Below are 13,378 nucleotides of genomic sequence, written 5' to 3' on the forward strand. Positions count from 1 at the left end.
CTCTCCCCGGTTTTATCAATAATCCCAAAGCCTGGGCAGAGAGGCTTTGCACATACATCTCCATGGGAAAAAACAGGCGTGTAAACACATACAAACACACAGTCATCAGGAATGACATTTAAGAACACCAGTCTTAAATAGCCCATGATTCACCAAATTACGGTTGGAGAAAAGTGAGTAGAGAAATATTGTATTAATTGCAAGCCAAGCGGTCAGTGTGTTCGATATCAATGGGTCATTACACACATACGGGTGGTCACCCATTGACCAATCACGGTAAAGGAAAATTGCCCCTTGAACGAAGCAGTTATGAAGAGGTAGGTACAGGATGCCGATTTTTAAAAAAACCAGTCACAAAAAAAACGATAACACGACAATTATTTGAAGTTTGCCTCTAACTTCGACTACTACATTGGATTTGATGGGGTCCTGCTGGTTTTGGCCCAGCAAATTGTCCCTGCACGGCGATAATGAGCTTACTTCCAAACGAATGTTTCATAACGTCTTTAGAGATGGCTAGAACGCTACCTTAGTGGAGATTTCATTAATTGGATATCTAAACTTCAAAGAAGGAAGGCTACCGTGTCCGCTGGATAAGGAGAGGCTCACAACAGAGGGGCGATTGAATTTACGAAAATGTTTAGAATTCACCTCAGCCTCAAACAGCCGCATAATGAGCGGGAAAGAGGCAACATCAAGCCAGAACGATTGAAAGAAGTTCCTCAAGAAATCTACGGTGGTGCTTATGAAAATACCTTAGGTCACAAGAAACTGAGAAGTACCTCAAACTAACAGAGGTGGGATTAAATCGGAAGCGGAGAAGTATGAAACACTGAATGTAGGCGCATAAAGTTATTCACGTCTCTACGTCAGTCGGACACTTCCAGACTGATGTGTCTTATTAGGTCTTCAGAAATGGCACGGGGATTACATCAAGTTTATCTGGCAAAACCAAATGGTTAATTCGCCATAAAGCAAATGAGGGAGTTTGAGAGTAAATCAAGGCGAGGTGACATTCAATGGATGGTCAATTCATATTCTTTAATGAAAAGTTCAAAACCGATAAAAGAGGGAGTTAATAGCAAGAAAAGCAAACCTTTTGTGGGCGCTCTCCATTATTAGCACCTATTAGTGAAGTCTACTTTTCCTTCGCGGAAAAAACGGCAACCAAAACAAGAACATGGACACAAGTATGTTCCGAGCCACGACAACTGGAATTTTCCACCATGTCGCTATGCCGTTGTAATGGCATTCGACTGTCAGTGTGCGAAAACGCTTGTTTTCAAAATAGCGCGGTTGAGGAGCAAACTATTTTAGATATGTGGCGCATCGAAATGAAGAAAGGGGAAGGAGAAGCAACTTTTGGGAGGATAAAACATCTTGAGATGGTAATCTCAAATCAGGAGACATGTCCTTTCTGGAACCAAAGGAAGGACATATTTAAATTACAATAATCGCAACCCATTTATACCGACAGCGTGTAACCTGTACCCCCACCCCCCTTCTTGTCGCCAAAGAGCCGAAGCATTCAGACACTTGGCTCTATGCACCGCTCAAAAATAGCGCCATTCTTCGCATCCTTAGAAATAAGACCTGCTTTCGAGGTTAGGAAGAATGAATAAGGAACACCTGGTTAGAAATGAATTATTGTACGCAATCGGATCGCTGATGAAAACGACGAAACCACATCTACCTGTCTGGAAGACGTTCAGTGTCGCGATGACCAAACTCTCCACAGTTCTTTAATTCAAATTAAGACACCCCTTTGGCAATTTTCAGCACTGAAACGAAGCACTGAAGCAGATCTTCACAGTTAGTTGAATGGCTTATTAGCTTGATCCACCATAATTCAATGAATCCAGCCTCCAAAAGTTCGCTATGTGGCTTGCCCAAACAAGACATGGACCGATGTGCTGTGCTGTGCATTAATTAGCTAGCCCTGAGAATTGGTTCTGCATTCGAGCGCACCACAAAGGAAAGCACAAATAAAAGATAAAAAACCGAAAAGTAGCATCTGGAACAGAGATGCCGCAGTCTAGCACTATAAACTCACAAACCTGCCACCATAGGCTACAAGAATCGCAGAAATGGATAAAGAGGCAAAGGGAGCAGACCTGCAATGGACGATTATCGGCCCACGAGAAGGGGTCCACTCCTTAATGGTAGTTTTGACGAAGACCAACACAGGCAGTGGTGAGGGAGGGACGTCAAAATCGCGCCAATCAGTGTACTGGTAATGTCGGACGATCCTCTCCTTGGCAAACTGGAAGACAGAAAAGGTGGCTTACATCTCTGAGCCAGAGATCTAGACCCTGAAACAACCTTATGAGAAACATGTGCGATGCTATTCCGGGTACCAATGGTACTATCAATAATCCTTCTTACGGTTTGATAGAAATTCCACACATCAGATGGGACTTAGACCAGAAATTAATGGGGAAGCAAGTGATGCTCTTTCTATGGGCTCGAAGGCTGGATAAATGGTACTACTCCCATCCCTTGTAGTTCGATGGAAATTGCGAACATCCAAACGACTGTGTGCGACATCCCTAGACGGATTTTGCATCCCATCTGAGCAAAATGTGGACTTCGATTCACTCCAAGGCCAATGACGCCTATTTCACATTCTGTGACTCATTTATTTTTAAAGACTGTCAAATATTGCATTTGTCTGATATGATGTGATAAATGGCCTCATTGAGGACTCTGACGCTTGCTTTCGAATTCGTAGTGGTGAATTCATTAGGTGGCTCCACTGTCATTTGCTTAGCCACTCGCCTGGCACACACTTTGACGCATTAAGGACTGTCACGGACCAGAAACAGCCCCTCTTCAACTTCAAACCCCATGGTTAGTGTCGTGGCTGGTGGTTCATCCGCAGCGCACGGCATCCATCGGACTTGTACCGCCATACTTGACGTTTTAAAATAACCTAAATATGACTCTAAGAGGGTTACCATTGTCCCCTTACCAAGCACGACTGTGGAAATACGTACTCCCGGCACATAAATCTTCCTTCAGCCTCAATCGAGCACTAGTGTGGTGAAGACGGAGCCCTCCGTACATTCAGCAGGATACACCCATGAGAGGAAAAAACGACCCTCGAAGTTTGCTCGCGAAAAACAAAGTGACAAATGACAAGGAGGCACGAAAGCCAAGCGTGCTGATTTATGGCTGGCTTAGGTTCGGTAACAACATGCTCCTTAGCGGGTGGCTAAGCCATTGACAGAGGAGGTAAAAGCACAAGTATTTATGCTTTTTCCAGACACTTGACGCCTTTTCAGGTCACAGCTTTCTGTATCGCCGGTGTTGTCTCAAGCCAATGGTCGAGTTCTAGGCTTTACAATTTCTAAGCTGGCCTAGCTAAGTCCTGAAATGAAACGATGACCATGCAACAAGTTGGTACGATTCAATGTGAAGGTTTTAAACATTCCTCGATGAAGAGTTAGCTCACAGGCTATCTAGTAATTACGAAGCTCTCATAGGAACTTCGGCCCCCGATGAAGTGGACGACACATAAACTGGGCAAAAAAGGCGGTGATAAAGTTGGGGTGAAGAGCAGTGAAATCTGATCGCTTACGCGAAGACGTTAATACAGCCTCCAGGCGACACACAGATATTAAACCATAATGGTGAAAAGTGTGCTTAGCTAACTTTTAAAGATGACACATGCTTGCTGTTATGGGAACAGAGAATACTCAATCCACTCCAGTGTCTCATTGATGGATCCAACGAAAAAGAAAAGTGAGATGTGCTTTCGCACCGCCAATGCCGCTAAGGTGACTTTGTCAAGCGCGACTAAATGATGGTGCGAGGTAATTAGATGTGGTAAAGAAAGGCGACCCCAACCATACGAATGAAACAAATTTCGCCAGGACAAAAGACTTTTAGCACTCCATTTCTTTATACGATGCGATGTCACCTGGGTAATTTGCATTGCATGAGGGTAATTAGACCAACAAAACAAGGCGAACCAAGTAAATCTGTTGAAAGGTCAATGAGGCTAAGGTGAGAGGCAACCAAGGTCCAACGAATTCTAGTCAACCTCAGGGAAAGCCTTTCAATAATGTCCTAAGTTAAATGATTTACACCATGCTCGGAGAACGTAATATTCACATTTCTGTCACTGTGGCCTTCAACGGACTTCCCCTTGCAGAGGGCGTGATAACAGCATGTGCTACTAATAATAAGCGTCATTTTCTCCAAGGCGTAAATTCATCTTGTCATCTTGGACTGTCTGGCAGAATGCCTAAGACGGTGCTCAATAGAAAGGGCCTGTGTGGCAACTTGATACTTTGCTTAACCTTATGCTCGACTACGGGGACTCTCCAGCCTCCGTAGATTGTACTTTTAGTGAAAGGTATGGCCTTCCACTCATAACCATAGCCTCCTAGCCATTCCATACGTTACTAGCAAATCGCTTACAATGAAATGATTTAACACGAGTTGAGGAAAACTCGTGGAGCTAAATGATAAGCACACCGACGTGCATAAAAAGTACCGAAGATGAACTCATGCATAACCGCCAGTTTCATATTTACAGACATTATTACTACCAAGTATTTTTTCCTCAGCAAACTCGCCGTCAGAAAAGTGGGATTGTCTAGGGGATATTTGCATCCTGTATGCACGATGTTTCCAACTCTTGAGAGATCCCGTATAAAACCGAATAAAGGGAGTCAACCAATTTGACTGTTTTGATCCTGGTAACCGAATGTTAACACACTATCAGAGGTTGCGTCATTTACTTTTGGCAGGTCGGACGTCTTTCAGATGGTTCATGATCATTTTATTGGGTGCATGAAAGCACTAGAAATGAAGTAAAAATGGGGAAGGCTCACCTTTTTGCACTTGACATTCTTCACTAGAAAGACCCTCGCCACATAGCAGGCCAGGTAGTCCTCGGAGAGCATTTGAACACTGATGTTACCGTAGGTCTGCGGTCCGCTTGAGGGCCAGTACTGATCGCACTTGCGCTGGAGGAAAAAGATGAAGAGCGTTAGAAAGGGATTGTACTTTTAGCAGATCTTGCAGGAGAATGATACGTCTCTTCGATGTATGCGTGACCACACTAGCCTTTCTAGTCTCCCACAACCAGACCTCCTCAAAAAGACAATTTGGCCACCTACAGTAAACTTGATTTCATACCTGTGTAGATGTTGTGCGGCTGAATTAAGTCTGCTTGAATTCGGCCGTGAGGCTTAGCACAGAGGTACGATCACAGGGAACTGAAAGGGGAGGGTTATGTAGTAGGAGCTATGTGGACTTGGCATTGTGATGCAATCCCCGTGCCAGAAGTCTGCCCGGGTCACCAGTGCTGCTTTTGGATGGGTACTTTAAAAAGTCTTGAGTTGTCATTCGGAAACCGAAACTAAACAACGACATTCCTTCTTGCCTTACAGTCGTTTTTACCTAAATTGGGTACCATCCCGATAGCGGACGCAGAGGAGCAGTAATAGGAAGTGTTAGGGAAAAATATCAAAATAAGGTGGAGGTCAATTGGCGCCTGGATCCGGCCAGTCTTCTGCGATTTTAGCCCCACGGCAGTAGTGTAAGGTTAGGCTAGAACCGCTCCGCCTTTCTCTTCTTCCATGAAGCTATCTCAGGATAAGTTAGGGGGCTGTATTAACTCAAAATTTTACTTTTTGAAATAAAACTTAGTGAAAATAGTAGACGAATTTAGCTCAAGAAAGTCTAGAACTTTTGAAAAAAAATCTACAAATGCTTGTGCAAGTCACGAGATTTGACAAGAAGTGTACTTTGAATTTCACGTATACATATCAACGATACAGTGAATTTTCAAAACCAAATTCCAAGTTAAATTCTGACAAGGCAAAAGTAAAAATAATGTTATTTTGCTTAATTTTAAATAGGTCGAGACCCAACTGAGGCTAAACACTAACAGTAAACCAAGCAGATCTGAAAAAAAGGGGGTGAAAAGTTAAAAATGAGGGCTAATTGCATACTTGTCAGAAGTGAAACTAAAACACTTTTCAGTCGTCAAGGAAAAAAGTCTAGCCCCCCCCAGGCTGCTGACATTTGAAAGGAGATTATTTTCAAGGTGCACGTGTTAAGCTGCTTCTAAAATAAGAAGCAATCGGACTTCTGAAATTTCCAAGGTACTGTCACCTTCTGCATCGACTGGTCCTAACTTTCCAACTAAAAAAGTCTAAGCAACTCTTGATCCAAGGAGAGTAAATGAAATTTTGTGGAAGGCAGCATCTTGCCCCCTCTCTCTCTTACAAGACCAACTTAATCCTCCGCATCTTTTTGTTTTAATGCCAAAAAAAAATTACCCTTCTTATTTTCGCAAAAAAGCACGTTGGCTTGTGTCACTCATTACGTGGATTGTTTCAAGTGAATTTCATTACGACAATCGGATCAACAAGTCTTTTTCTATTAGTGGATACGGCAAAAGTTGGAGACCCGAAAAAAAAACTACGGAAGCGGTTACTGTAAATCCTTAAAAAATGAAGAAACAAAATCCCAAGGGACTTTTGAATGAAATCTACTCTGGGACTTTCCGACCGCACTCTATTCGTGTTGTCCAAAAAAGTACCCGATGTGTTTCTAGAAACCAAAGGAATTGAGATACGGTGGAAATGCCTATACAAGCCACCTTTAATTAGCTCCTTACAAATGACGAAGAAATGACTTCGCTTCCCATGTGGAGAAGTGCAAACACAGGAGAATTCTCACAAGCTCTCTTAATTTAAAACGATAGATTAGACTCGAAATAGCAGGAGCAGAAAGTGAGTCTCCCACAAATACGTAGTTTCTATTGAGTTGTTAGAGGCTAACTCGACTGAAATCGGCCATTAGCAATACGAGGAGCTAATAAAAATCGTAGCAGATTGTCATAAAACTTAACCAACTGACAATAAAATGAATAGCACGCTTTTTACTGGTTCCAATTAATGCTGGTGACTGCACTTGTTTTAGTTTCTACCAAATGTCAATGCCCTTATTCATTGGCGAACTCTCAAGGGGAGCAGGTCAATTTTAAGTCTTCAAAAGAATGCAAAGCAATCGTTCCCATAGCATCCGAAGAGGAAGGCCATAAAACCATGCATAAACTGATTTAGGGTTCCAAGAGAAGCCAATAACCCGTCATTAAGTTAAAAATTTTGGGGAAAAAGACAAACTGGATAGCATTCATTTACAATTTTCTGTTGGAAGAGGTTCACCCCTCTGCCACTTTACCAATCCAATTTGATTTCATGATCTTAAGAGAATTTCTACCTAAAACGCCATCAGTCTTCTTGGCCTTGGTTGATTTTAACATAAACAATTAAACTGTCCAAACAAACCTCCCTGCCTCCACTTCGTAGAGAAGTTGCTGTTCAATGTCAGCAAGGGCATGGATTACATGAAGCCAAAGACTTCACCGGTTCATTCCGTTTAGCTGAGCCGGAAGACATTCATGTATCCGGAGGTGGCGAAGGATCTACTACTGAATTGTACAATCGGCAAAATGTAATCTAACCTCAGATGTTTGGAAGCGTAATACCAGTTAAAGCTGCTATTGAATCAAAAGAAACATTCAAACATTCCCCAAATTGCTTACTAACAACAGAAAGTGGTTGAAAATTCTGGAATTGATCAGCATTCCAAGATTCATCAGATCGGGTGTCGGATCTCCTGTGACTAAAATACTCTAAGGCAAAGCATAACAGCGCAGGTGCCCATCCAACAAGAACCAACATATCAACCCACAACTCGTCAGAGCATACACTAGTGGCCATTTTCACCTGAAATAAGTCCGAGAGCGACGGACGCGATCCCCCCTCTCCGCCCCCCTATATAAGGCAATAATTAATCTCAAATGAACGAATGTCACGGCGACAGGCAGGGGTACGGACCCACGCATGGGCGAACGGGCGAGCAGGCAGCGCTTAATGGCCCGGAGGCTGGTGAGTGGTGTGCCCGCTCAAGGACGCGCCATTATTGTCCAATGAAGCACGAGGCACGCGCACGAACACACGCACTTACAACGTGGGCTAACACTTGTGCCTCATTAGCATAAGCGTTATTATTGTCGCCCAGGTTGATTCCCTTCGGGGCTTAGACTAGGAATACATGAGATTCATTTTAATGGCCCCAGTGCCAAGGTCTCAAAAGCAAGCAAACCACCACACCCTAGTTGCTTTATTGTTCCAATACGACATCAATTGCCACGGATGATAATTGATGACCCTGATGACAAAATCTCCTATTTTTGGGGGACATACTCATTACACCCTCAGCTTTAGGTAAAGTTCACATCTATCTTATTGTTTAAAGTTCAGCAGACCAATCTGTGACACGATTCGGTACAATCAGTTGGCACGAAGGGCATAATTTTACCATGAGGCGTCCTCGTTAATCCATTGAGATTTTCTGCTTCCCAAATTCATGACAACGTGCAACCTTTATAGAAGTCCCCGCGATAAATCTGACTTAAAAGATGTTAATGAGAGAAAACCTCCACCACAGGAAAGCTACGTCATGCAAGTCGTTTGTGTGTCAACTACAAGACGCATTGCGCCGTCGTCGTTGGGTAGTGATCGTCTGATTCCAGGAATTGCCACCTTTTCATAATACCATGAATATGCGCCTCTGTAAGGTAGATACTGGCTAAATTGGATACTGATCCAACAATGCTTCAATCCATTCGGGTTTCCTTTTCCACTTCTCGTGGTCGTGGACTCCTCGAGAGCTCTCTGTATTCGCCTAGTCAATGTAGCTCCTTTTGCTATTTTAGTTTACTTAACGCCTACCCTGCGGGAGAGTTTTGTCCTATGCAAAATTTCCGAAGCTCTTCCACAGTCGTTGTCATCCCAGTCAATAAAAAGTACTAGAGACATCCGGCCTAACCGAGGAAGCATTCAGATGGACACACTTAGGTGCTCCTTGTTCCGCCCTCATTGTTTCAAAAAAAGACACGCAGCGGGGATGCCTTTCAATTGCCATCCACAAATCTTCAACAAGTAACGCGCCAGTTTTACCCTCTCCCCAATTTTTTCTGTAACAGAGCGCCAAGTGATTCGTTCTCTTGCCAGGTAAGAGAAAGACTGATCAAATGAATTTGTGGCGTGTGAGACAGCTTTTCGAAAAGACGCTAATACCCAGGGCAAAATTCCATTGCGGATTTTAAAATCCGCCTAGGAAAGGCCCAGACGAATGTGATCATTCATTAAATATCAGCGAAAGTTCATTTATGGACTCAGTTTTCTTTTCAGGCAGAAGAGTGTAGATTCGATAAGGCGCAATATTTTAATCACAAACACATCAGTGCAAGTTGTAAAACCTGTCTTCCAAATCACCCATTTTGCATAAAAATCAGACAACTTTGAAGGAGAAAAGGGAAAAAGTCCCAAAATCAGATTAGAGCCTTCACCATGCCCTGCTCCTGCATTGTAGCACAATACGCTATTGTTTTTTGGCTCGCAGTTTTGAAAAAGGGCCCACTTTGATGCTCTGCCATCGTACATTCACGGAGTGGACTGGCCTTTGGACCGTGCCAGTAGTCCCTAAGTCCCCCTGTGTGTCGACAATGCATATTGCGCCCGAGTGTCGTGTCTTCCTTCGTCTTCAGGGAAGTCTCGAGGCGCTACAGTACAATCGTTTATAGCCCAAGCCTATTTCTGTACAGATTTCCATACAAGATAAGGGTTGCAATCTTTAATTCGACTGCGGAATGGAATGGTCAGCCTTTGTCTATCTTGCGTCAAATAATGGTTGTAATGACGAGGAGGGAGGCAACTCTTCTTCAACCACGAGAGCAGGAAATAAATCACCCCCTTCGCCCACACCAAAGCAGTGCCACCAATTGGACCAATTCCAGGAGTGTGTATGCAGAGAACATCACCACTGGCGTCTGCAGTTAGGCATCGTAGCAGACCGACCGAAAGCAGTCATCAAAGAGCGAGACGAAGAGGAAGAAGATGTACTTTCTTTTGGCGAAAAAAAACAGCAATGCGCATGCATCTCTGGTTACGCACTCCAATTTTGCCTGAGCAGTCGGCGATTCCGGCATAAAAAAATTACGGTGGCTTGGCGACAGATAAGCCTTCAGATAAGTAAACAAAAAAGTCTCCCTTCTCGGTGACTCGTAAAAAAATAAAAAACCTCAAACATTACTTTGGATTTTCTTCCTCAAAAGAATTGTGGAGACGATATTATATTCAGAGAGGAATGCAAATGCGCATTTATGACACAGAGACGATACTGATTAAACCCATTTTTCCAAATCCAAGTTAGTAGAGTAGATGTCTGAAAGGGGAATACAAGTGCCACAAGCAGATTGATCGGCAAATAACAGCTGCAAAAACAATGACAGTTAGACAGCAGAGAACCCAATCACAAAATCGGCCAAAAACTGTTACCTCCAATAGTTCATGAGAAAAGTCCGTATCGCACAATGGACTTTCTCGGTCAATTCGAAGATCAACAACAGGTTTTGAGAAAAAAAAGCTTACTGTACGGAAGATGGGGATTTCAAATACCCACGATTTCGTCAAAATTCATGTCAGCAGGGGTAGATTGTTCGAAATGATAGCGCCGAGAGTACATTCACCCGGACCAAAAAGTATGGGGACTGGTTACACTTTATGGGTGAGTGCATAAATGGCTCACAGCAATTTCCAAACAACGGAAATTGGAAATTGAAGATAGTAATTGTTACTTTATTTCACTAGGAATTTGAAGCGAAACGATGTTGCTGTATGGACGATTTATTTTAGGGGAAAAAGTTTGATTACACCGGTCAAACCAAGTGGAAGGTTTAATAATGCCAATATTTATTTCCGCATCCGCACAAAGGAAGAGAAACCAAGTGACATAAGTATCGTGATTAAAAAGCATCTGGAGTGATTGAATCAAACGTGCAATTCTACATCATACCAGCTTTGGTCCATGAAATTGCTTTTATTTTACAACAGACATATCGGCCACTATCTGGTGCACACTTTTCTCAGACGAACAGTTAGAATCTTGTTGGGCGATTTCGCTTGGGAAAAATATTATTTGCATTAGCGATTGCCTTAAATTATGCGAGGTCACGAAGCCTGTTCTAGCACAGTTTAGGCGTGGGCCAACTTAAATGAAGCACAGTAGTCAGAAATGACATTCACTGCGTATCTAGAAGTGAGTGTTCCTCCAAAAAATAATCATGCAAAGGCTTACTCGGCCACGTTCGACAAAGTTGGAGATCATAACGATGATGTTGGAGTTCTCATCCCAAACCATCTGCCAGAAGTCGTCGAATGTGGTGTCCTTCGGACCTTGAGCAGCGATAAAAGCCCGCGGACGGCAGAAGCCCTGAAAGTCAAGAAGAGGAAGAGGGCTAAGACTGTCCAACTTACAAAGCCCTTAATTCTTCCGTGCTGAATCGTTTTAACAGAGAAAAGCTTGACCTACCATACCACCTTTACTAGATAGAATTTGATTGGCATAAACGAACTCTAAAAATGCCCTAATAGCAGATTCAGGAATTCGTGTTACCAACATCAAACAAGTACCGTAAAGTACCAAATACCAATTTTTGTAGCTTAATCAATGCCAAATGGTAATAAAAGAGTTAATGAATAAGACAACTTTATTTGCCGAAGAACATGTGCTATATTTTATGAAAGATCCTGTGTTGAAAGGAAAGCAAGAAACGCCAAGTCATGAGAATCCGGAAGGCAGCCTCAAGGCTGCGGCACGTCACGCAGACGTCGATGAACATAATTTCTCAGAAAGCGGCTACATCCAGATGGAGACAAAAGGCCTCCACGACCTTGGATATACACTATAACTCTTCGGCATGGTTAACTCCCTCAGAATGGGCATTTCGCAGCACCCTTCCCGTTTGCGGCCCCCTTGTTCAGCCACAAGTGCCAGTGGTGAATCCACGGCCATCAGTAGACAGACCGCCTGCAACATTGAGTGTGCAGACGAAAACATGGCGTCTTCCCGTCCAGCCGTCTAGATCGGCGAATCTGGTGATTAGGACAAAACCGCCCTTCCATACAAGATCACTGACGCCGACAGAGTGCCTCACTAGTGAACTAGGGACGGATTACAAGACCTAGTGCACCGAGCAATACTGAAAATCCTACAAACCTATTAGGTCGCTTGACAGAATTGATGAAATATCCAGGTAAACACACTTCCCAATTTACGCATCCGAGCCAAAATGTCCACTTAGTTGACTTATTCCTTGTCATCCTATCACCGGATGCTGGAATGGATGGCAATACATGGGGGGACGCGGAGGTAACCTCACCGCCGGAGGGAATGAACAGCCCTTCCTCCAAAATCAAGGCTTGCAATTTAATGAAGAATTAAATCACTGCAAGTACGAGAACTTCTAGCGGAAGACTCAATTCCACTTCAACTGATTAAGCCTAACTCGGATGCAAAAATTTAAGAGGCTTAGAATGCAGGTAATGGATAATATGATGACACCAACTATACCGCCGTGCTAACTCCTATACGAGCCAATCTGAGCATCAAAGAAATAGGCTCCAGCACGGAGGCCCTTATAGCCAGTCCACAGGAGTGAGCAAGAGGTCCGACATATGCGCATGTCCCTGTTAGCTGAGTAACTAAGAAGAGTGGTAGTTTCATTTTCACGTATTTATAATATTTTGAATAAACTTGCAGTAGCACATCTAAAATTCATCAGTGCGTGATATTAACCAACTAAAGAGAACGAACGAGAGTAGGAGTTTCGAGATGTTCCAGGCTGTTCAGAAATCAGGACAGCAATGGAAAGTTTTCAGAAAGTAAAACCAAAGTAAGAGTGTTCTCCGGGGCTAGAGAAATCTTCAACATCACTCCCCGTTAGTAGCGACGTCTTCTGGAGGCCACCTGCAAGTTTCCCGTTCTGGGCTTTTGCTTACTGGGACGCCGTCTCAATAGGTAAGACGGGTCAGTCGGGACCTTCTCCTTGGTAATCTGTGGAGCAGAATCCACATAGGGAAGTGGTATTCGGTAGGTGTCCAACGGTGTGCCCATCGGCAGAGTACTCCATCGGATTGCTGATTCCCCAGCGTGCCGCAGGCGCAACTGGTCCCAATGCCTCGTTCAAGTGTCATTCCCGATTCTGACGTCCGTATGACCCATTTGCAATTACTAAAAATTTTTAAGCGACCCACCAATCGTGTCTCGGTTGGCAATCATGAGTGTAGACACTAGCAACCGATGAAGCTTCCATTAAACCCGCTTTAAAGCCGTCTTTTGGCCTAGTAACCATGGCTGCATTGATCGGGCGAAGCTTGAGCCACATTAGCGACTAGGCCGGTGATTGACAGTTTCACAAGGAAGCATTTCGAGTTGTCTGATGACAGCAGAAAACAGCTGCCCCATCTTCTCATGCCCTCAGTAGTGTTTGCTTGAATGTTCTAACAGA

General features: G+C 43.6%; 1 protein-coding gene across 1 annotated transcript in view; it reads right to left on the reverse strand. All coding sequences in view use genetic code 11, as the record gives it.

The window, feature by feature from the left end:
- EGR_06991 (Receptor-type tyrosine-protein phosphatase zeta) overlaps positions 1-12,984 on the reverse strand; it is a gene marked incomplete at both ends in the record, with an annotated part of 29,417 nt that extends 16,433 nt beyond the window's left edge. The window contains 6 exons of the mRNA XM_024496240.1: positions 1,694-1,740; positions 2,058-2,263; positions 4,842-4,976; positions 11,167-11,301; positions 11,773-11,949; positions 12,838-12,984. Of these exons, the coding sequence (XP_024349357.1) occupies positions 1,694-1,740; positions 2,058-2,263; positions 4,842-4,976; positions 11,167-11,301; positions 11,773-11,949; positions 12,838-12,984 (847 nt within the window). The remainder of the gene's footprint in view (positions 1-1,693; positions 1,741-2,057; positions 2,264-4,841; positions 4,977-11,166; positions 11,302-11,772; positions 11,950-12,837) is intronic.
- Positions 12,985-13,378: the final 394 nt, after the last annotated feature.

Source organism: Echinococcus granulosus (genome assembly GCF_000524195.1).
Source record: "Echinococcus granulosus chromosome Unknown EG_S00067, whole genome shotgun sequence".
Classification (NCBI taxonomy): domain Eukaryota; kingdom Metazoa; phylum Platyhelminthes; class Cestoda; order Cyclophyllidea; family Taeniidae; genus Echinococcus; species Echinococcus granulosus.